The sequence below is a fragment of the Madurella fahalii genome (assembly GCF_045866475.1).
Source record: "Madurella fahalii IFM 68171 DNA, scaffold_4, whole genome shotgun sequence".
Taxonomy (NCBI): domain Eukaryota; kingdom Fungi; phylum Ascomycota; class Sordariomycetes; order Sordariales; genus Madurella; species Madurella fahalii.
In genome coordinates, this window is record NW_027263974.1 from 2937026 (window position 1) to 2961292 (window position 24267).

Below are 24267 nucleotides of genomic sequence, written 5' to 3' on the forward strand. Positions count from 1 at the left end.
GGCCGACGGGTGTTCAAGTCGCAGTGGATCTGGAATTGGGATAGAGCCTCAAATAGACTACAATAGGCCCTTCTATGGCTATGCCTAAGGAACGGGAACACAGGGTATGAAGCGGCTAGATCGCTGCTTTCAGTACAGTACAGTGAGTCGGAAGCGGATGCAGAGCCAGGCGGCCCCGTGGGACGGAGCGACTGCAGTGGCAACGCGCACCCGGAGGCTACTGGATCCCGGGTTTGCTCTGATAAGGGCATGGACAATGGGATTCCACCATGGAGGCATCCGTAGCGCAGCGTGGCGTTATATATTTGGTACGCGAGGGGTTTCGACGTTATGTGATGAAGCGTTTCGCCAGCACGGTGTACTATCTTCCTTATCTTACTGGGCTTTCTTCTACTCCATGTGGTGTAGGACATGAAATTGGGATTGAGAATGATCATTGCGCGTCCCTCCACGGGAGGGTCTTGTACTGTACTATCGCAGATGGCAAGTTGCCCTCTCTCCCAGGACTGGACTGGATTGGGCGGTCTGTGGTTAGATAACACTTCATTCAGCATTCTTGACTCGGGATGAACAACGCATTATCTCTTACACAGTGCTGCGTAGAAGTTGGGGTGGCAGACTTCAGGCAAAAAGCAGAGACACTTCCCGCTGTGCAGTGAAGTCCCGTCATCTGCACCACAGTTTGGGCGCTTGCCGCGCAGTGCGCCGTCGGTTGCTGTCTTGCGTGTTGCCCTTCAAACTTCACCGCCATGATAAGGCTGTTGGCAGGCATTGATGACGCAGGTACCGGCGCCTCGGCGCCCGTCTCGGCGCCCAAGACGTGGGCTGTCTCGGCTGTCCGTGGGCTGTCCGTGAGCCGGCCTGAGGCTCGATTTGCTATTCGTGCCGATCGCCAGTCACACCGCATTTGGCCGGCGACCTCTCTCTTGAACCGGCGTGTTGAATAGATAACATGGGATGTCTCAAGCCACCCTAGGACGCCATCTCACTTTGGCTGGAGGGATTGCGCAAGCTCCCCAACACATGTTCAAAGGAGGAAGAAACCCACCATCATGCAATGCATCGCCAACTCAATTTGCCAAGATCATGGCCCAGATGAGGCTTGCCCCACACCGGTCGATCGAAGTGTTTTTGTCCGGTTTTCCGTTCTTCCTTGCAGAGCAGGGCAGGGCAAATTGTGACATCGTCATCGAGCATCGAGCCCGGGGCGGATGAGGACTAACTATGCCGAAATGGGCACTTCGCCCGTCAACGTGAATTCTGGGAACGGCGAACCGTTGCACTTGCCCGACACCAGGTTCCTTGCAGAAAAACGGCGTCATTCTTTTGGCAGTTTGTACATAGTAATAGCCGGTGCTGCGCGAGAATGGCACCTTCACCTCCAGAAATATTTTTGGCCCTCATGTACACTAAGCTACGAGCAGCACAAGAGGCGGCAAGGGAGCGCGCTGCCTGCGCACTGTGTTCGGAAGTATCGGCGCTTGTTACAGAGTAGCCCCCGACACGACCTTTTTCAAAGTGCAATTCGCAGAGTGAACTCCTCGCAACAACGCTCTCTCCCATGGGCCTGGAAATTGATGGGCGACGGGCTGTTGTTTTGTACGGGATAATCTATTCTAAATGGACAAGTATTGGAGACACACACCCCAACTTTCGTGTGTTGTCCCACTGCTGCACATGATTTCGTATTAGTCCAAGGTGTGCGAACAGCTCGTGTCCACTCGTGCACGATGCCAAAAAGAAAAAAAAAAAAAAAAAAAAAACCCGTCTGCATATGGACAACGAATGTAGCACCGTTCTGATTAATTTTGAGACGAATAAGATGACAGGAATCTGTTTGTCCAGTGAAGTCGCCCACTGATATCTTCCAGATTTTGCCTGCTTCTGAAGCGGCTTCCTTGTTTTTCTTCTTGAGGGTCGTCGTCATTCGTCTTGATGAACCAAGCTTTGAGGAGGCCTGGGACATCGAACCTTGTACATGGGTGGTACGTGGTCGAAACCTTTCGCCGCGGCCGAAATCAGGGGGCGGGAACGAACAGTGGCGGAGCAGTCAAATCTGACGCACACTAATTTCCAGTTGACAGCCCGGTTCAGACCGCCACAAGCCGGCATGATCCGGACGTCGGATATTCTGCTGCATCTCATTGGAGCCGATGTTATGAGTTTTCTGAGGCTAGATCGCGGCGCGCCTACAGCCGAAGTCTCCAGGAGTAGCGTTGCAATCAGGGGGAAGTACCGACGACTTCGGGCGGCGGGTCCCGCAGCCTGCCGCAGCTGCCAAGACCATATGCCCCGTCGAGGGAGGCCAAAAGTCTCGAAACCCAACCTGTCAAGCAAGGAAGCGAAAATCTGGTGGCAAGACGGAGCGTGTACCGGGTCCCCTTGCTGCAAACGGAGGGAGAGGGAGAAGAACACGGCGGACGATACCCTCAACTACGGTTTTGATCGCGGCCGTATTGATAGCGCGAGGTTTCTAGCCGGGAGCCTGATTTTGGCGAATTAAAGCGCGTCGAGCAGGCGGTTTGCTGCTCTCCCTGAGTGCCAAACAGAATCCCTCGAAGTGCTCCTCCCGCACACAGTGCGGCACGATCCAGGGCGGCACCGTAAAGTTTTCCTCTTCTGAGAACCCCTGACAGGCCCCATTCCCCTGTTCTTGCTAGCAAAGCCGTCCGTCCTGGCGACTGGGTCCTCTCTCTTTCCGTCACGACGAAACGCACCCACATCCTTGAATGCCTCCTTTTCCTCCCATTTCCCTGCTCCTGTCCCCCTCACTCTTTTCCTTGGCCGGTGCCTTTTTCTTTCCCTTCGCTCCTCTTCACGCTCGCTCAGTTCTCTCTCTCCCCATCTCTCGTTTCGGGCCCATCTGCGAAGGAGTCTTTGGCCGTGCAGCGGCGCCAGTTCCTGCGGACGCCGACCATCTGTGCCGCCAATTGCCAAACCGCCGTTGCGTCTCCCCCGAGTCCCTGCGTGCTCGTGCGCGAGACACGAAAAGCCGACGGCAGCACAGGGCAATCGGTTAGGCAATCGACACTCGCCAATCGTTAATACGAAGGAGGAGGGTTTTGGAACGACGTCGACTCCGCTGAGAAAGGATTTGTGCAGCGATCAGCCTGCCCTTTTTCCTTCTCCCTGGACCAGTTTTCATCTGGCGCTGCGCACCATCTGAGCTCGGGTGCATCTTTCGACCGGTCCAATCCGGCGCTCCTGCATCTCCAAGCCAACCTACCAACTGCCAACCTGCGCCCCACCGCGCCGCCGATCGCTTATTCCCTTTGGTCGAGTGCTGTTGTGCATCAACAAGCACGGCCTCAAAAGAATAACAGACTGCTCTTCAGCAACCAGGAACTTTGCCGCCGGCCTCGTTTTCCTGCGGCGGGCGGGCCATTTTTCGGATCTTCACGTCACGACGGTGCATCGCTTTTGCCAGCCAGTGGTTAAGCCTGCACTCGCATTCTTCTCTGAGCTTCCAGTCAAAGTTACCGAAACAACCACTGTCCCGAGCAACTCCTCCATGAGCCACTGATCTGGTGAGTCCGCCCAGTTACATGACCCACAGAGTCCCTGCTGCCAAATGTTTCCTTTCCTGTCTGGAGCCTGCAACGTCTAACCCGTGCCTTCACACCACAGACACTCGCCCAGCATGTCGGGATATCAACAGGGCCAAGGCCAGGGCCACCAAGATTATAATGACGGCTATGGCCATCATACTGGCAACACAGACTCGTACTATCAAGACGACCAGCAGTACTATGACAACAATGGGTACAATAACCGCGGTGGGCAACAGCAAGGCGAAGGGTACTATGACGAGTCGTAAGTAGCTAACGTTGCCTTTTGGCGCTGCGAGAGCCGCACTAACCCAACGCGTGTGAAGCGGTTATTACAACGCGGACGCGAACAACCCCTACCACCAGGACGGCGGGTACTATGACAATCAAGACCAGTACCAGGATGACTACTACAACAACAACGGCGGCGGCTACTACGACCAAGGCTACGATCGGGGCGGCTATGGAAATGGTCAGGGCCAGCGCAACGGGTCAGAAGAGGATTCCGAGACGTTCAGCGACTTCACGATGCGGTCCGACATGGCGAGAGCCACCGACATGGACTACTACGGACGCGGCGACGAGCGCTACGACGGCTACAATGACGGCCAAACGGGAGGCAGGGGATACCGGCCTCCATCGTCTCAGATCTCGTATGGCGGCAATCGTTCGTCGGGCGCGTCCACCCCGAACTACGGCATGGACTACGGCAACGTTCTCCCTGCCGGCCAGCGCTCGCGGGAGCCCTACCCCGCCTGGACGTCCGATGCCCAAATTCCCCTCTCCAAGGAGGAGGTGGAAGACATCTTCCTCGATCTGACAGCGAAATTCGGCTTCCAGCGCGATAGCATGCGGAACATGTACGACCATCTCATGACGCTCCTGGACTCTCGCGCTTCCCGCATGACGCCAAACCAGGCGCTCCTCTCTCTGCATGCCGACTACATCGGTGGCGACAACGCAAACTATCGCAAATGGTATTTTGCGGCGCACCTGGACCTCGACGATGCTGTTGGCTTTGCCAACATGAAAGGGAAGGGCAAGAAGCGGTCCCGCAACAAGAAGAAGGGGGCCACCGAGAACGAGGCGGAAGCTCTCGAAGACCTTGAGGGCGATGACTCCCTTGAGGCGGCTGAGTACCGGTGGAAGACGCGGATGAACCGGATGTCGCAGCACGACCGCGTCCGTCAGCTTGCTCTCTACCTTCTCTGCTGGGGCGAGGCGAACCAAGTCCGCTTTATGCCCGAGTGTCTCTGCTTCATTTTCAAGTGCGCAGACGACTACCTTAATTCGCCGGCTTGTCAGAACATGGTTGAGCCCGTTGAGGAATTTACCTTCCTTAACAATGTGATCACGCCGCTGTACCAGTACTGCAGGGACCAAGGATACGAGATCGTGGACGGGGTCTACGTTCGCCGCGAGAGGGACCACAACCAGATTATCGGCTACGATGATTGCAACCAGCTCTTCTGGTATCCGGAGGGCATCGAGCGGATCGTGCTCGAGGACAAGAGCAGGCTGGTCGACGTGTCTCCCGCCGAGCGTTATCTTAAACTCAAGGACGTGAACTGGAAGAAGTGCTTCTTCAAGACCTACAAGGAGACGCGCTCGTGGTTCCACTTGCTGATTAACTTCAACCGCATCTGGATCATCCACTTAACCATGTTTTGGTTCTTCACGGCTTTCAACTCCCCGACACTCATCACGCCGAATTACGAGCAACAAGTCAACAACGCGCCGCCCCCGGCAGCACACTGGTCCATCGTCGCGTTCGGCGGAGCTATCGCGTCCCTGATCCAGATCCTGGCAACGCTGGTAGAGTGGGCATATGTCCCTCGCAGGTGGGCTGGCGCGCAGCATCTGACAAAACGGTTGTTCTTTCTCATCGCCGTCTTCATCGTCAATATCGGGCCCGGTGTCTACATCTTTATGCCAGCGAGCAGCCAAGAGGCGTACCTTGAACGGCAGAACCAGCAGGTCTCGCTCATTCTCGGCATCGTGCAATTCTTCATTGCCTTGATCACGTACTTCTTCTTCTCCGTCATGCCACTTGGCGGTTTGTTTGGGAGTTACCTGACCAAGAACTCGAGGAGATATGTGGCGAGCCAAACCTTCACGGCCAGCTACCCCCGCCTCAAGGGCAACGACATGGCCATGTCGTTTGGTCTCTGGGTTGTGGTTTTCGGTGCTAAATTTGGAGAGTCTTATGCCTATCTGACACTGTCAATCCGCGACCCGATTCGCTATCTCGCGCTCATGAACACTGACAGCTGCATTGGCGACACGATCCTCCAAAATTACGTCTGCAGGTACCAGCCACAAATCACTCTGGGCCTTCTCCTCTTCACCGATCTCATCTTCTTCTTCTTGGATACCTACCTGTGGTATGTGTTGGCCAACACGGCCTTCTCCGTCGCCCGTTCCTTCTACCTCGGCGCTTCGATCTTGACCCCCTGGAGAAATATCTTTTCACGCCTTCCGAAGCGCATCTACTCCAAGGTCCTGGCCACTACCGACATGGAGATCAAGTATAAGCCGAAGGTGCTCATCTCCCAGATCTGGAATGCCATCGTCATCTCCATGTATCGCGAGCATTTGCTGGCGATCGACCATGTCCAGAAGCTTCTCTACCACCAGGTTCCGTCGGAACAGGAGGGTAAGCGCACCCTGCGTGCGCCAACCTTCTTCGTCTCCCAAGAAGACCAGTCCTTCAAGACCGAGTTCTTCCCCAGCCACAGCGAGGCCGAGCGAAGAATCTCGTTCTTTGCGCACTCGCTCTCGACGCCCATCCCGGAGCCTGTCCCGGTCGACAACATGCCCACTTTTACTGTCATGATTCCCCATTATAGCGAAAAGATCCTCTTGTCGCTTAGGGAGATCATCCGTGAGGATGAGCCGTACTCGCGTGTCACCCTTCTTGAGTACTTGAAGCAGCTCCACCCTCACGAGTGGGATTGCTTCGTCAAGGACACCAAGATTCTCGCGGATGAGACGTCGCAATTCAACGGCGAAGATGAGAAGAACGAAAAGGACACGGCCAAGAGCAAGATCGACGATCTGCCCTTTTACTGCATCGGTTTCAAGTCGTCGGCGCCTGAATACACGCTCAGGACGCGGATTTGGGCTTCGCTCCGCTTCCAGACCCTGTACCGCACTATCTCTGGTTTCATGAACTACAGCCGTGCCATCAAGCTTCTCTACCGCGTCGAGAATCCCGAGGTTGTTCAGATGTTCGGCGGCAATTCTGACAAGTTAGAACGTGAGCTAGAGCGCATGGCCCGCCGCAAGTTCAAGTTGATGGTATCGATGCAGCGGTTCGCAAAATTCAAGAAGGAGGAGATGGAGAACGCTGAGTTCTTGCTCCGCGCTTACCCTGATCTTCAAATTGCGTATCTAGACGAGGAGCCGCCCGTGGCTGAGGGAGAGGAGCCCCGTCTGTACTCTGCTCTGATTGACGGCCACTCGGAGATCATGGAGAACGGTATGCGCCGGCCCAAGTTCCGCATCCAACTCTCTGGTAACCCGATTCTCGGTGACGGCAAATCCGACAACCAGAACCACGGCCTCATCTTCTATCGCGGCGAGTACATTCAGCTCATCGATGCCAACCAGGATAACTACCTTGAGGAATGCCTAAAGATTCGCAGCGTTCTGGCCGAGTTCGAGGAGATGAAGACGGACAATGTCTCGCCATACACCCCTGGAGTGAAGAACGCTGTCCAAGCTCCCGTTGCTATCCTGGGTGCTCGCGAATACATTTTCTCGGAGAACATCGGTATTCTCGGTGACGTCGCCGCCGGAAAGGAACAGACATTCGGTACGCTCTTCGCAAGAACTCTCGCTCAGATCGGCGGTAAGCTCCACTACGGTCACCCGGATTTCCTCAATGGCATCTTCATGACGACGCGTGGCGGTGTATCCAAGGCGCAAAAGGGCCTCCATCTCAACGAGGATATTTACGCTGGTATGAACGCTCTGCTGCGGGGCGGTCGCATCAAGCACTGCGAGTACTACCAATGCGGCAAAGGTCGTGATTTGGGCTTCGGATCTATCCTGAACTTCACCACCAAGATCGGAACCGGTATGGGTGAGCAGATGCTCTCCCGCGAATATTACTATCTCGGAACGCAGCTGCCCCTGGACCGTTTCCTTTCGTTCTACTACGCCCATCCCGGTTTCCACGTCCAAAACATGTTTATCATGCTCTCGGTGCAGCTCTTCATGATCTGCCTTCTACATATTGGCGCTCTCCGACGCGAGACGATTGCCTGCGAGTACAACCGGAGCGTGCCCATCACGGACGAAATGTTCCCCACTGGCTGCTCGAACACCGAGGCGCTCATGGACTGGATCTACCGGAGTATTCTATCCATCTTCGTCGTCTTCTTCCTTTCCTTCGTGCCCCTGGTTGTCCAGGAAGGGACAGAGCGAGGCGTGTGGCGTGCTTTGACGCGCTTCTTGAAGCAATTCTTCTCGCTATCGCCATTTTTCGAGGTGTTCGTCTGCCAGATCTACGCGAACTCGGTCCAGCAGGATATCACGTTCGGAGGCGCCAGGTACATCGGTACAGGCCGTGGTTTCGCCACTGCCCGCATTCCGTTTGGCGTGCTCTACTCCCGCTTCGCCGGTCCGTCCGTCTACTTTGGATCGCGCTTGCTCATGATGCTGCTGTTTGCGACTATCACCGTCTGGCAGGCTGGCCTGGTCTACTTCTGGATCTCGCTTCTGGCACTGGTCATCTCGCCTTTCCTCTACAACCCTCACCAGTTCGCCTGGAACGATTTCTTCATCGACTACCGTGATTACCTTCGCTGGTTGTCGCGCGGCAACTCTCGGTCGCACGCCTCATCCTGGATCGCTTTTTGCCGATTGTCGCGAACGAGACTCACGGGGTACAAGCGCAAGACGCTCGGAGATCCCTCTGCCAAGATGTCGGGTGATGTCCCCCGAGCAGCCATCACCAACATATTTTGGGCTGAAATCTTTTCGCCCCTCTGCCTTATCTTGGTGACGGCGATTCCTTTCCTGTTCATGAACGCGCAGACGGGCGTCAGGGCAAACGACAGCTCAGCCGAGGCGACTGCCTCCCTACTCCGGCTTGCCATCGTGGCGTTTGCTCCCATTGGTATCAACGCCGGTGTCCTGGCCGTCTTATTCGCAATGGCTTGCTTCATGGGCCCGCTCCTGAGCATGTGCTGCAAGAAGTTTGGCAGCGTCCTTGCTGCCATCGCGCACGCCATTGCCGTCATCTCACTCCTGATCTTCTTCGAGGTCATGTTCTTGCTGCAGCGTTTCGACTTTGCAAAGACGCTCCTGGGCATGATCGCCGTGGTGGCCATCCAACGCTTCGTCTTCAAGCTGATCATCTCTCTCGCACTGACCAGGGAGTTCAAGACGGACCATTCGAACATTGCGTTCTGGACAGGCAAGTGGTATTCAATGGGTTGGCATTCGGTGTCGCAACCTGCTCGCGAGTATCTGTGCAAGATCACCGAGCTCAGCATGTTCGCCGCCGACTTTGTCCTCGGTCACGTCATCTTATTCATGATGCTGCCTGTCATCCTGGTTCCGCAGGTTGACAAGCTGCACTCGATGATCCTCTTCTGGCTTCGTCCAAGGTACGTTGGGTTTTCTTTTTCTATCGCTTGAATCATTGGGGAGGCCATGGCTAACAGGCGCCCCAGCCGGCAAATTCGCCCGCCGATTTACTCGATGAAGCAGACCAAGCTCCGGAGGAGACGTGTTATTCGCTATGCGATCCTCTACTTTGTCATGCTCGTCGTGTTCCTCGCCCTCATTGTCGGCCCTATCGTCGCCGGCAGATACGTCCCCAACAGCCTCTTTGACGCATTAACGAGTACCAACCTTGTGCAGCCAACAGGCCAGGATAACAATGACACCCGAGGCCGCACCCCCACGGGGACTCGCGCCTCTGATTACTCGGGTGTCTGGACTCCGTCGTCGACGGCGGCGGAGCCGACGAGGACTCGCGGTTCCGACAGGATCTGAGAGCGGGCAACAGCCTCGAGTCAAAGGGCGCTTTGTACAATTTTAATAGTCAACCCTGATCTTAGAGCGATAGGTTACACAGGACTCCATACATGTTTCCACATTTTTTTTCTTCTCTTTTTTGGCTCAGAAGAGGACAAGGATGGCTTCACGAATGTTGTGTTGTATTAGGAGTCGTGTGTCGGTTTTACCCTTTCTCTTGCTTTCTATTATCTCTATCGGTGGGGGCGGGGGGCGGCTGGCATTGGTACCAAACACTCGCGGTTTTCTACTCTAGACCTTTTAGTTTTGCCTAATTACGGCATCTGCGTTGTGCTAAGGCATCACATTGTTGCTTTGGATGATGGAAAGGGCTGCGGTGCTTTTCTTTCAGTCAAGATTTTTGACCAGCGGCGCTGAAACATAGGTAATTAGTACAGTACAATGGCCTTTTTCTGAACCCCTTTGCAGCGCTGCTTGGTATTGAAATACATGACCACGTAACCACGTTACTGCGGGCATGGCATGAACCAGTCTTCATAAATGAAAGCCGAGTAGGATATGACAGGTTTGCCGCAGGATTTTTGTTTGGCCCCCCTTTCATTTCCGGGGTTCTAAGAGTGCGAAATTCTTGCAGCGTACATGCAGCGGACATGCAGCGGAACCCGGTTGGAGGCCTTCTTGCCCTGCCAAGACTCGGTGGAACGGCCGGGACTTGGAGCCCCTTGTCAAGCGCCGGAATCGTTTGTTCTCTTCCCCTGAAGAAAATTGTGGGACCTGACGACGCGGTGTTCAGTGACAAGCGCAACGCCATTCCCGACGCTCCCGGTTTTGCGCATCGCGTACACAAAGGGGCAAACCCAGCGTTTTACACCGCGTCGCAAACGAATGCCGCTGGCCGATTCTCCCAGAGCCCCGAAGCCCCGGCGACATTGACACGGAATCGAGCGACAAGACGGAGAGAACCACGCGGGAACATGGATCTGCACGAGGTGCAGTCGCACCTGAACGAGTGGCTCGAGCAAGCCGCCGCCGCGTTCCAGAAGGTGCCCGGCTCGGCCGTCCTCGTCCGCTACGTCCGCTCCAGCTACCAGAACGACCCTGTGCGCTCGGCCATTGAGCTGGTGCTGTTTATCTTTTTCATACGGTACCTGCTGTCGCCGAGCTACTCGACCTCGAAGCAGAATTATGTCAAGTTGACTGAGGATGTCAGTTTCCATTTCTTTATATTTCTCTTTTTTTTCCTTTCCTGCGATAAGGGCCAAGGGAAAAGGGAACTAATGTATGGTTTGTGGATAGGAAATTGACGAGTTGGTCGATGAGTGGACGCCCGAGCCGCTCGTGCCGGCCCCGACTGCTGCGGAGGAGGCCGAGATGGAGAAGCTGCCTGTCCTTGTTGGGTAAGCAGATCTGGACAATAGAGGGAACAGTAAGGTTGGACGGCTGACACGAGATAGACCGACTGGGCCCAAGTCCAAGCTCGCCAATGGCAAGACAGTCACGAACCTTGCGTCGTACAACTTCTATAACCTCAACGCAAACGAGCAGATCAAGGAAAAAGCCATCCAAACACTCCGCACCTATGGCGTCGGCCCCTGCGGCCCCCCCCAGTTCTACGGCACCCAGGACGTGCACATGAGGGCCGAGGCCGATATTGCGTCGTATCTGGGCACCGAAGGGTGCATCGTCTACGCGCATGCTTTCTCGACCATTTCGAGCGTGATCCCGGCGTTCTGTAAGAGAGGAGACTTTATTGTTGCGGACCGCGCCGTCAACTACTCGATCCGGCGCGGCCTAGAGATCTCGCGGAGCAATATCAAGTGGTACAGTCATAATGATCTGGAGGATCTGGAGCGGGTCATGCGCAAGCTGGTCGAGGAGCAGGCGGGGAAGAAGCTAACGAGACGGTTCATCGTCACCGAGGCCCTGTTTGAGACGACAGGGGGCATCAATAACCTGCCCAGGCTGGTGAGCGCACCTTTTGCCATTGGAATACCGGAAGAAGAAGGGTTAACGGCGTCGACAGGTCGAGCTCAAGGAAAAGTACAAGTTCCGCATCATTCTGGATGAGACATGGTCCTTTGGCGTGCTCGGTCGCACCGGCCGCGGCCTGACGGAAGCGCAAAATGTGGATCCCAAGCAGGTGGACATGATCGTGGGCTCTCTGGCCGGCCCGCTCTGCGCCGGAGGCGGCTTCTGCGCGGGTGACAAGGATGTGGTAGAGCACCAGCGCATCTCGGCGTCCGCCTACACATTCTCCGCCGCGCTGCCTGCCATGCTGGCCATGACGGCCAGCGAGAGCCTCAACGTGCTGCAGTCGAACCCGGAGATTCTGCTGCAGTGCCGTGAGAACATCCGGCTCATGCGCGCGCAGCTGGACCCGCGGAGTGATTGGGTCATGTGCACCAGCGCGCCGGAGAATCCCATCTTGATTTTAGTGCTCAAGCCCGAAGTTGTCAAGGCTAGGCGGCTGAGCATTGAGGACCAAGAGAGGCTGTTGCAAGAGTGTGTTGATGAGGTATGGGCTGTCTTATCACTTGTTTCCTCACTGGGTTCTTGCTGACGTGTGATCCTCTTTTCCAAAAACAATCAGTCGCTCGCCAACGGCGTGCTCATCACCCGCCTCAAGGGCATGTCCATCTCCAGCCACACCAGCCTCAAGGACGGCATGTGGACGGTGCAGCCCGCGCTCAAGGTCTGCGTCACGTCTGGCTTGTCCAAGAAGGACGTCGAGAAGGCCGGTGTGACGATCCGGCATGCCATCACCAAGGTTATGACGCGCAAGACGAACAATAAGCTCGGCCTGCCGGCAGCTTAGATGGACGATGGGCGCATGTTTTCCGTATAGGGTGGCGTTGGATGGATGTTTGGGTGGAGCCAGCGGGGCGATGATGGTTGGGGTCCTGCTCAGGGGTATGGCGACGTATCCGTATATCTAATGCCTTTTATGTACATGGCAGACGACAAAAGTAATAATTTAATGCGATAGACCGGCTGGCATGCTCGGAGACTTGGCCGGTGCCTTCTTTGCCTGATGTGAGGTTTGAGTCGGACCTGGGGTGCCCTGCTCGGGAGCCGAAGCTGTCAGGAGCTCGCCCCTCCTGCTCCCCTGATCAAGCATCGGCCCGTATCAACAACACCCACAGAGAGAAACAGCCTCTTGGAAACCCAAACACCCTCGGCAGCTTAATGATAATCCCTTATCAGCTCACTATGACTAATCTGTCGGTGATGCCAACCCCCAAACAATGCCGTGGTGCCCTCCCACCCCGCCTTCCCGAACCGGCCTTACGTCATGCTGCGAAAATCCCTCGGCCCGGCTTCGGGTCCTCCTCCGAGCTACCCCTCCTCCTTCTTCCCCTCCGTTCCCATCTTTGCTTATCATACCACACTTTTCCGGCGAAGACTTAAGACTCTCACGCACTCAGATTCTCAACTCCGGGCGGTTGTACCTGCATTATTTTGAACCTGCGATTCCTCACAAAATCCCCCCGCGTGCCAAAAAATGTCCGGCGTCACGAAGCAGTTGGGCCTCAAGCCCGGTGTCATCTACGGTGATGACGTGCTCAAGGTATGTGCGTTGTGATTTGTTTACCTTCTGCCGCATTCGTAGCGTCTGAATGGACCCGACGACTGCTAACCGAACCAGCTCTTCGAGTACGCTCGGAAGCATGCCTTTGCCCTCCCCGCCATCAACGTCACTTCGTCTTCGACCGTCGTCGCTGCCCTCGAGGCTGCGAGGGATGCGAAGTCCCCCATTATCCTCCAGGTCTCCAATGGCGGTGCTGCGTTCTTCGCCGGCAAGGGCATCTCGAATGACGGCCAGGCTGCCTCCGTTGCCGGTGCCATCGCCGCCGCACACTACATCCGGGCCATTGCCCCGATCTACGGCGTCCCCGTCGTCCTTCACACTGACCACTGCGCCAAGAAGCTGCTCCCCTGGCTGGATGGCATGATGGATGCCGATGAGGCCTTCTTCAAGGAGCACGGCGTGCCCCTTTTCAGCAGTCACATGATCGACTTGTCGGAGGAGGCTGTCGACTACAACATCCAGACCACGGCCAAGTACCTGCAGCGCGCCGCTCCCTGGAAGCAGTGGCTCGAGATGGAGATTGGCATCACGGGTGGTGAGGAGGATGGCGTCAACAACGAGAACGTCGACAACAACGCCCTCTACACCCAGCCCGAGGATATCTGGGACATCTACCAAGCCCTGAGCAAGATCTCCCCCTACTTCAGCATTGCCGCTGGCTTCGGCAACGTCCACGGTGTCTACCAGCCGTACGCTTTCCCGTTCTACAATATCCCTACGGCTTGCGCTTCTCGTTGCTAATTTTCAACGCAGTGGCAACGTCAAGCTCCACCCCGAACTTCTCGCCAAGCACCAGAAGTATGTGTGTGAGAAGCTGGGGACTGGAGACAGCGACCCGAAGCCCGTCTTCTTTGTGTTCCACGGCGGGTCCGGCTCCAGCGTCGACGACTTCCGGACAGCGATTGACAACGGCGTCGTGAAGGTTAACCTTGACACGGGTATAGCTGGCCTTAATCCCCCGGGAAGAAGATACGAGAGGCTGACCATCTCGCTAGATTTGCAGTGGGCGTATCTGTGCGGCCACCGGGAGTACATCACCAAGAACATCGAGTACCTGAAGACGCAAGTTGGCAACCCCGATGGTGCACACAAGCCGTACGTATCCGAAATGTGCCGTTCAGCCAGGAGTGTGCCGCTAACATTCCGAGCAGGAACAAGAAGTTCTACGATCCCCGCGTCTGGGTCCGCGAGGGAGAGAAGTCGATGAAGACGAGAGTGGTGCAGGCGCTCGAGGATTTCAGGGCAGCGGGCACTCTCTAAATGTAGTGGTTACGGCTGGCATAATGGCGCAGACTCTGTCCTCAAAAGCATATTTTTATTTTGTCCCCTTCCCTAGACTTGGGGGACCGATGGGCTGGATGCGGCAACAGAAACCTGACATTTTTGCATGCCCAACGATCAGCGCCTCTTGCGTACAGTGACCAATGCGTTTCCGTCTGTGTCATGCCCGTTTCAACACGAGCTTCCAGGCCCCAATCCCGGTATCCTGGAGTGGCTCCGTGACGGGAGGCCAAACAGTCGCCAGAGTCCCAGTTCGAATTGAGGGGAGTATCCGCTTCGAGCGGCAATGAGTCTTTCAGTACTGGCCTGTGTTAACGATACTGTTTTCCCTTGCTCTGCAGCTTTGAACTGTTCAATTTTCTGCTAGGTCGACTCGGGATGCCCTCTTCATTTCTCCGCTCTGTGAGACGGCCACCTGCAAGATGCGTCGCAGGGCATTGTCGTCTCAGAATGGAAGCGAAGGTAAAATATGTCACTTTATTCTCTGCACCAGGTCTGACGAGCCTTCTATATCTACCAACCGTCTACATATAGATATAGTATCATGAAACCCGTTGCTAGAAATCTCAAGAGATCTCTAGCCCGTTCTACCCGACAACAGAAAACTGGGTATCTTGTACCACTAAACAAACCTTCTCTACAGACCGATCCCTTCTTTTTCAAGAAGTCATCCCGGAGGAATCACGCCTCCTTCCCGCCCTTCCCCTCCTCACTCTCCTGTCCACTCTCCGGTCTCGCCCTCGCGCTCGCCATGGCCACGGCCACGGGCCCATGCTCCACAGCAGCCTCATCCGTATCCTCCAACTCGACCGGCAACCCCAGATTCAACAGCATGCTGACCAGCGCCGTCACGGCAAACCCCGTCTCCATGACCAACGAGATGGCGTCCAGGAAACCCTGCAGGGCCCGGTCCTCGCCGCCGTAGGTGAAGACGCGGCCGAAGTAGTGCGGCACCAGGGTGGCGCCGTAGCCGAGGGCCAGCGAGGCGGTCAGGATGAAGCGGTTGCGCCGGGTGAAGGGGACGCCCTTGGCGACGATGGCCATGCCCGACACGGCGACGGCGGCGAAGAGGAAGATGGTCATGCCGCCGAGCACCGGGGACGGGATGGCGACCAGCGACGCGGCGAACTTGGTGAAGATGCCCATTAGGAGGAGGAAGAGGCTGCGATGGGGATTGGTTAGTTGGAGAGAGAGAGAGAAAATGAAGCAGATGGAGGGGAGAGAAGGGGAAAAAGGGGATGTATGTTTACCAGCAGCAATACCCCGCCGACCGGTTCGCGCACCGCGTCAGCGCGATGACGCCGTTGTTCTGCGCGAACGTGGTCATGGGCGTGATGGTAGCCAGCGCGGCGAGCATGCCGTTGATGCCGTCGGCCAGGACGCCGCCCTGGATGCGGGACTCGTACAGCCCGCCCTCGACCTCCAGCCGCGACACGTCGCAGGTCGCCGTGATGTCGCCGATGGCCTCGCACGCGCAGATGACGTAGACGGCCATGAGCGGCAGCACCAGCGGGCCGTAGACCGAGAGCCTGAACGTGTGCACCCAGATGAACGACGCCGCCGGCGCGCTGTCGATGCCCGTCCGGTCAAAGTACCCGCACGCCGCGGCGACGACGCAGCCCGTCAGGAGCCCGATGACGACGCTGGTGGACTTCATGATGGGCGAGCCGAAGCGCTCGCAGAGGATGATGGTGACGAACACGGAGAAGCCGAGGCCTGGGTTCAAGGAGCTGTTAGGAAGCGACTTTGACTTTGCGTGCGCGCCTGTCTAAAGAGGGATTGCTGGCCTCACCGAGGTATTCGGCCGACCCCCAGGGGAGAGCATGCGGCGCGGTGATGTCGGGGCAGAGAGCGTAGAACTCAGGCGGGTTCGCCTCGGAACAGAGGCCGGTGCCGCTGGCCCAGTTCTTGAAGCCCGATTCAATCAGGCTGATGCTGATGAGCATCACGGTCGGGCCCGTCACGATGGGCGGGAAGATGCGCAGCATCACCCTGGGCGGCATGAACGAGATGAGGATCTCGAGGAGGGAGCAGACGGCGGCCGTGCCCAGGACGGCACCGTAGGCGTCCGGACACGGGAGCGGCGTGCCGTCCTCGGCTGTGGGGCAGAAGCCGTTGGCATACATCTGGCTAAAGGCGCCCGTGGCGACGGGGATGATGGAGAAGGAGATGCCGACGATGGAGATGAGGCCGGTGCCGATGTAATACGGCGTCTTCCGGATGTGGAACCTTGTGATCTGGATGGTCGACAGGAGACCCGATACTATGAGTGCGGTCGACACCAGGTACTGCGTCTGCTCGGGGCCGAGGTTGACGCCGCCGGCGCCGGCCATGATGATGGGCGGCGTGATGACGCCGGCTAACATGGCGAGGGCATGCTGGAAGCCGAGAATCAGGGCCAAGACGACGGGCATCCGATCGTTCAGGCCAAAGAAGGGTGGCGGCTTGTCGGACTTCTTCATGAAGGGGAGGTTTGGGCGGAACAGAAAGGCATAGTCGTAATTCCCGATCAGGCCGTCCTTAGTGAGGAATGTCTTCCGTACACCGTTCAGCCGGCCGCCGAAGGTCCGCTTCGGAGCCGGCTCCGGGACGATTTGGGACGGCACCTGGTCTTCGTCCATGGCAGCCGTGACGGATGGGCTAAAACAATCGTCTGACGGGGTTCACTTTGAACACGAAGACAGCGATATGCTTAAATCGAGCACCTAATCGAGAAGGCGAACAGCGGTTCCTGATCCCTTAACGTCGAGAACATCGCCAAGGCCGCTCTGCCAGGCTTATCGGTTGCAAGGGTTTTTGTCTGGATCCAACAGGATCCGGAAGGCAAGTGTGGAGCGGGCAACACCGGGGAGCTTCAGAAGCAGGTAGGGATGTGCATTCAAGCTACCACCCTGCCACTGCTCTCCTTGAATCATTCCAGGAATGTCCGCCATCCCCGCGCGCTTTCTCTACTTGTGGCTAGATCCTACATGCGATTACAGCCAGCGTCTGTCAGGGGTGAGAGGGCGAGTGAACCGAGGACGATCTTCCCGGCTCGATCTGGCATGTTGTGCTCGCATCGTGAGGACCAGATGGAAATTGTCTTTCTCGTTCAAGAGTTGCCACGGGTACATGGTGGGGAACCAAACCCTGAACGTACCCTGGCATTGCAGATGTCGAGCAGGCTTGGGTTGCGGATGGCAGGGCACCCTGCCAAATAGGGGATAGCACCAGGCACTCCATCTTGGAGTTGGACGCCCGTAGCCGAGGAGCCCGATAATGTCAGTGGAAGCGACGGGCGACGGGTAGCGGGCGGCGGGCTGGTCGAATGGCGAGGTCTGGTCTGGTCGATGGTGGTGTGTTGCCGCGTAATAGATGAAAAGGCATGGGTTGCACGACGGTTTTGCCTAGCAGTTAGCTAAGGGAGTCACTAGATAAGAGTTCGCTTGGGGGCGATAACGCTGTTTCTTTAGTGGGCAAAGAGCCCGACAACGCTGTTCCGTTTCTGAAGCCTGGCCTTGCGCTGAATGCGGCCCGTCAATCACTGAGGGCAGTAATTTTTACCAACCTTTGGGCCGCTGGTCACGGTGCCGCTGGAGGTAATCTATGCATGTCTTCAGTATCAAGCAAGTAGAGGTTGATGCCGGATGATTATTAAAGTGATGTGGATGTTGTGCTTCTGACAGTTTAGCTATGACCGACCCGCTAGGGAGACAGTCCCTGTTAATGACCTGATCTACAGTATGTACATAGGTAATCACCCTACCCGGGAGAGCTAGATCTATCCAGTTCGGCACCAGGAAAAACTGTCGAGGCGCGCAGCACCCGGTTGTACCACGTGCACCATTTACAGAGTCTCTGGACACAACTGACTGTGCTTTTATGGCAAGGTATGCTCTCGTAGATCAAGCCTCTGAACATGATGTTGATGGTCCCAAACTCCGAAATTAGAATTTACGGTGCGACTCAACCGTGATTGGTCATATGTCAAGAGGTTGAACATGTAGACGACAATCTGAAAGGCAGGACCGCGACACATTATCAATCTCCTCGCTAAAGAAAATTGGATGAGGCATGTAGAATAAAGTGACTGCTACTTTAGTGCCCTTGATCCTACCCCTTGGGGCATGACGGTATGTACTGTGCAGTACAACGCGACCGGTCCGGTCCCACTCTGACTGGAGGAGCCGGAGGGCGTGGGTGTAAGGAAGCTGGCTGGGATGTACAGTACAGTACTGCGGACGCCTGAACCGTTATTATAGTTATTCGGCAGATCTGGTGCGGAGCGGGGTCGCTTCCCATGACAATCCTCTTCGATCAGAACCTGGTTGGTGGTTTCTGCCTTGGACCATGAACCCCCAGCTGCCACCTCATTTTGTCGTTCGACACTCACGGCAACGGACAACTGACTACTATGTTGGTTGTGCCGATAGCACCATTAGAAGTGCTTGAGCCGTCAACGGTTACAGCACAGCACGCTGTGCGCCAACAGCGTTTCACCGTTCCAAACATCGTCACCATCGCGGACGACGGGCGGGACGCGTTTGCGGTCTTGTGCGACCTCGTGCCAGCCATGTTTCCGCGGCTCAGGGCTGGCCAAAACCCCATATCGCAGTGGTCTGGCCTTCCAATAGCCATGACACATCCCGCGATTGACAAGCCTCTTATCAGTTCCTGCAATCCGAACCCCGGTCGTTAGCCTGATCAGCAGGGATCTTGCGCGAGTGTTACTGGATGCTATGCACCGTCCATCATCTCAGGGTCTCATCTCGTGCAGTCAGAGCCACCTATTCCGCATCGGGCCAAGCCTCCTCTCCTGCAATGGTGCATCATGGCCGAGGCGGCTGTTAAACTCGACAATTCAGGAGGACGGCCGAGCCTGCTGCCGTCTGCTCTCTCTGTCGCGAACTGGAGCCTGCCCATTGGCTTGGAGGTCCTTCACGGCAGCTCCTCACAGCCTACCTCTCAGCAAAGCTACACAAGCGGAAGTTTGATGACGGCCAATCGAACGCCCGATACGCCAACTCTACTGGGACTGTGCCCGGAACTGGTGGGCGAAACGTTTGACCCGAGCTATCGGTGTGATCCACTTAGCCATGCAGGCAAGCGGGCAAGCGGGCAAGCGGGCATCGGCATACCGGACACTACGTACGAGCTATGCTCGCCGCCACAGTGAAGGGGAAGGCAAACCCTGCGTTAGACTCTCCAACATCGGCTTCCTGCAAGCCTTCCGGGAGACGTTCAGTTCCTAGTACCTTATGGTACTGTAGGTGCTTTCAGCCGCACCTTCAGCCAGTTCAGGTCTGGCTGATTCCCTTCAGGGGACTTCGCCATCGTCCCGCATCGCACTGCGCAACGAACCGCATTCGAAAATCGGCAGTTGGCAAAAGCGTTTCCGTGCCACGGTCATACTGCACATTACAATAAGACGGTTCGATCTGGGGCCATCGGGCTGGGCGTTGTCGTCAACACCCCCCCTGAGACGAGAGTTCGCCTAGATTCGATCCGCAAATAACCCCCCACGGCAGAAGAAACAGCAACTCTATCCTGCCCGCGATACCGAGACACGGAGCGCATATTTCTCCGAGTCTCGTCGGTGCAACCCCAGAATGCTTCCCTGATAACAGGTTGCGATTGAAATATCCAAAACCTGGCACACAGGTCCAGCCCAGGGGGGGCTTGGGGCACTTGTGAGGCTTCTCACTGCGCTTGAACAGCCGTGATAATGTCGGGCCGGAGCGCCTACGTGCGCAAGAAGATCACAGAGACAAAGCTCGGTGACGGAGGCGGTGACTCTAGACGTCGAGCTTCCAACGCCGACTCCGACAATGCGACCATCAGCGAGTATCCCACCGGGGCCACGGCTGGCCTGCGTCAGGACCGAGAGCGGCCCGCCACCGGGGTGGGGGTGAGCAACGCACGCTTTCTCAAGTTCTCAGACCCGTCCCAGCAGGATGGGGCGCGGGCCTACCACGACGGGATTGACCGCTACGGGAACTCTAGTAGCGGGAGCCAGAGTGGATCGAGTTTAGACGGGAGGAGAGAAGGCGCAACGACGTCGCATTTACACAGACCACTCGACGACTTCGCATACGCTCGGGCTAGACGACCCGTGATAAAGACCGAAGATGTGTCCGGTATCGAGAAGTCGGGTCTGAGGACCGTCCTGGATAAGAAGAGCGATGAAGTGCGCAAGGGACTGGTCAAAGCTTTCACCTTCAAGAAGAAGGATAAAAAGGGGCACGATGCTCACAAAGATATCGAGTTTCGATCGCAATCCTCGGCAACCGTACGGCCGAGTCCCAGCTTTGGCGGTCAACCTAACGATTGGACTGATACCCATGACGCAGACGTAGCGCCTGTGCAGGATCAGGAAGCGGCTCTGAACTCCGGGCTCCGATGGGAAGAAATGGTGTCGCCACAGTCCCCCAGCAAACCGATTTCGGTGCCGGAGAGATCCGGCACTTCACACGTCAAGCGCTGGATCGGTGCTGGAAGACCGGTGCAGCGGTGGAATAAACTGAGGAAGGACCCGGAGCTTTGGGATCCGAACGGCGATGTGCTGGTGTTCTTCGGTCCAAAGGGCCAGCATCCTCGACCGAATCCTTCCTTCCGATTGTCGTCACACATCATCGAGGCAACGGGATCCCGCTACTTGATCACGCTTCTGCGCGAAGGCTCGACCGAGGAAGACATCCACATACCACCGTCTCCATCAGGGGCTCCGCCGATGCTGCAACGCCATGGACGGCGTGGCCAACAACTTCTCGCTCCAGGGGGGTTTGGCCATGGCGGGCAGCCAACACCGCCTGTGTCAGAGGACAGCAGCCTCTGGGAGACGGATGGGCAGATCTCTTACGAGTTGTACTTCCCGTCGCCGCCGAACATGACCTACCTTGACGAGCTGCGGCACCACATCACCACTCGCAACGTATTTGCCCTGTTGTACCACGCTTCGTTCGTCGGTCTATCCCTCTATCAAGCGCTGTCAGACCTGCACTCGCGCTTGGAGTCGTACATGCCACCAGAGGCCGATAACGTTGGCACGATCGTCAACTACCTCTTAGCGCGCGGCATCGACGATGTGCGGAATGATGCAGAGACGGCTGTGAGTCTCTTAGCCTGGAGCGAGGGCAGCGAAGTTCGGTGGGAAGAAGGGTGGCGTGAGAGTTTTCTGCACTGCGCCGGCATGTATTCACGTCTCGAAGCATGCTCCGACTTCCGGCACATCACACCCATCACTCGAGCCCTTCTTGAGCGTGCATGTCTCGAGACACAGCTCCGTGTCCAGGCTGCTGAGGAGCGGCTGGCCGGTTTCCAGTACAGCGACATGTGGCCTCCGTCGGTGGCCATGACTGCCAACGTCAGCGGGCCCGTTGCCGCAGCGCCCGCGAAAGCGGCGGCAGACAGGCTGCAGAACTTCTTTGTGCAGTATTACACACGCGAATTCGGGACTTGGCCTCCACTGTCGCCGCCGCGGGACCCTAGCCAGCCGGCAGTCGTCGCTGCCCACGGTAGAGGTGGAGGAGATGGGGACATTTGGTTGACAAGGACCGTGGTGCAGGTGCTGCAGAAGGATTTCGCAGCCTTGTATGACTACTTGGTCAACCGAGATATCGTATGGGACGAGTCCGAAGCGCGTTCGGGTCGCAAGTGGATGATGGTGAGCGAAAGTGGAAACAGAGCGTTTGAAGCCGACTCACCGGAGCTGCCCATGACGGACATGCTTATCGAGTTCGACAACAAGCACCGGCTGCCGCACATCCCGCATCCCTACCCTCTGGTGCCCGAGTCCATCCCGCCTTCGTCGGGGGCGAATAGTTCGTCCAAGGAGAGTTCGACGGGCGGGATGTTTGGTAGCAAATCGAGCAAGAAGAACGCTAATAGCAGCGCTGTCACAAGCGGGAACGGTCGGGCGGGCGCCATCGAGCGACGCATACAGTTGGCATACACCGAAGCCACCAACATCTGCATCCTCGGCCCAGAATTCGCCCATTCCGATCTTATCGATTCCTTTGCGAAGTTCGAAAAGGCGGATCACATTGGCGAGATCGACCCGGCCACAGCCCGCCGCGGCCGCTGGGTGCTCATCTATGGGATCCTCCAGACTCTCGCCAGCGTCGCGGTTGACGCACCCAATATCCGCTACCGCGACGGCGTGTCGTACCACCTGTCGCCGCGACTGAAAGGCGCCAAGATGCCGCCCTGGAAAGCCAACCACCACCACCACCACCATCATCATCACCATCATCCTCCCGCGCAAGAAGCCGCCCACGAGCTGTCCCACTGCTGGACCGTCCCCGCGACGTGGACCGCTAGCAGCGACGAATGCGTGTCCAACAGCGGCGCCGAGAGCTCGGCCGACGACGGTCCCGCCAGCCCGATGGGATACTATGGATATGCCGGCCGGGGTTACCCCTTCCCCACGCCGCAGCCACGGCCGCCCCCGCGCCAGCAGAGGCGTATCGACGGCCGGCCAACGCGCAACACCCGCAGCAGCCGGACACCTCTCGCCGCGGCGGGCACGTACACGCCGTTTAGCTCGGCCACTAGCATCATGTCCTCCTCCTACCCGGAGAGTGTGAGCGATGCCGGGAGTAGCGGCGTCCGCTCGCTCACGGCGCCGTTGGGCCCGCTGCCGCCGACACCGCTGCTGGCGAGACGGGGTGGTCGGTTCGTGCAAGAGGGCGGCGCTAGTAATGCATCGGTTCCGGGGGTCGGAGTGGGGGGCGGGCGGCTATTCGATCCCCTTGACGAGGGCGAGTGGGGTTCTCCGCTTGGAGGCCATTTTGTTGACGGTGGGAATAAAATCATGGCGAGTTTGCACGGAGGGCAAGGACAGGCGGGGGGGCTTTTGAGATTGGATGATGAGGTGGGCGATGGCGACGGTCTTGAGACGGCGCATAATACTGCAGCTGCTAGGTCGGGAATGGACAGCGATGGAGAGGAGGATCGGAAGAAAGGGGGCGATGGCGGGCGGTTGACGGTTGACCGGCCACTGTTGAGCGGGGGTGGGTCCGGGACCGACACGGATAGTGTGGGGCCGGTGATTCGGGATTTCGATGATCTGGATGTGATTGATGATGAAGCGCCGTGATGGATTGGATGAGTGGATTGGTGTGGCCGGTTGTTCCAGGCGAAGCAAGCCTATCTAATAGTATTCCTCCTCCGTCTGCCAGGCAGAATCTGATTCCTGCGCAGCGCCTCGGTCTCCGTCCCAAAGTGTCCTGTACTGGACAGTGCTCTACCAGCCATCTGGATTTTGACAGGCTGGTGCCAGGATAGGCCCCCTAATTGGCTACCAGCCTCCGGCATTTCTGCTGTTCCCAATTGAAAGACCAGCGCTTCTGACATACGGGTAACAATCTCCTTGTCCCTATCTTCCTTAAAGCTGGTCAATTGCATTGCCCGGCGTTTTCCAATTCCCTCCCATTGTTTCTTGGTCTGCAGATCCTCCCAAGCCCGAACCACGTTTTTGTCTGCTCTATTTTCGGTTGGCGGCACGGTTCCCGGCTCGTTCCCGCCCCCAAAGCCCCGCTTGCCGAGAGGCTGCCGTTGGGACGATCGCTGCAGACGTCATAGCTTTTGCCCAAGGGTCTCGTACCTTGAGCTTTGGGCCTGCAAATACCCTGCAAGGTAGCGCTTGCTGGACGAAGTAGGACTCTCTCCGCGGGGAGACAGGAAGGTGTATCTCTCTGAGACGGTCTGGGTTGAGTGGTTCCGCCCAAACTACGGAGCTTGTTCGACAGGAGTCCGAATCCGCGAACCAATCCGTTGCTGCGCCTGGAGGATTGCGACTGTCTGGTTGGCGGCGGCGCTCGCCGCGCGAAATAAATACTCTGGGCATCCAACGGTTTCGACGACTGTTTCTGTCCGTGC

General features: G+C 57.1%; 5 protein-coding genes across 5 annotated transcripts; 4 read left to right on the forward strand and 1 right to left on the reverse strand.

Annotated features, from left to right (window-relative positions):
* Window positions 1–3640: 3640 nt before the first annotated feature.
* Window positions 3641–9557, forward strand: FKS1 (1,3-beta-D-glucan synthase; the record flags this gene model as incomplete). The annotated part of the gene is made up of 3 exons (XM_071063265.1): window positions 3641–3813; window positions 3875–9166; window positions 9233–9557. 3 exons carry the CDS (start codon window positions 3641–3643, stop codon window positions 9555–9557), a joined length of 5790 nt encoding a protein of 1929 aa, XP_070919366.1.
* A 956-nt stretch (window positions 9558–10513) lies between these two features.
* Window positions 10514–12354, forward strand: LCB1 (serine palmitoyltransferase component; the record flags this gene model as incomplete). The annotated part of the gene is made up of 5 exons (XM_071063266.1): window positions 10514–10744; window positions 10836–10936; window positions 10994–11504; window positions 11563–12054; window positions 12130–12354. The coding sequence occupies 5 exons, from the start codon at window positions 10514–10516 to the stop codon at window positions 12352–12354; spliced, it is 1560 nt and encodes a 519-aa protein (XP_070919367.1).
* A 687-nt stretch (window positions 12355–13041) lies between these two features.
* Window positions 13042–14388, forward strand: FBA1 (Fructose-bisphosphate aldolase 1; the record flags this gene model as incomplete). The annotated part of the gene is made up of 5 exons (XM_071063267.1): window positions 13042–13107; window positions 13186–13817; window positions 13882–14066; window positions 14124–14223; window positions 14280–14388. The coding sequence occupies 5 exons, from the start codon at window positions 13042–13044 to the stop codon at window positions 14386–14388; spliced, it is 1092 nt and encodes a 363-aa protein (XP_070919368.1).
* Window positions 14389–15090: 702 nt separating this feature from the next.
* MFIFM68171_07848 (Uric acid-xanthine permease) lies at window positions 15091–17030 on the reverse strand (the record flags this gene model as incomplete). Its single annotated transcript, XM_071063268.1, has 3 exons — window positions 15091–15571; window positions 15660–16125; window positions 16202–17030. The coding sequence occupies 3 exons, from the start codon at window positions 17028–17030 to the stop codon at window positions 15091–15093; spliced, it is 1776 nt and encodes a 591-aa protein (XP_070919369.1).
* A 3083-nt stretch (window positions 17031–20113) lies between these two features.
* Window positions 20114–23485, forward strand: MFIFM68171_07849 (Choriogenin Hminor; the record flags this gene model as incomplete). Its single annotated transcript, XM_071063269.1, has 1 exon — window positions 20114–23485. The coding sequence occupies one exon, from the start codon at window positions 20114–20116 to the stop codon at window positions 23483–23485; it is 3372 nt and encodes a 1123-aa protein (XP_070919370.1).
* Between the last annotated feature and the right edge of the window lie 782 nt (window positions 23486–24267).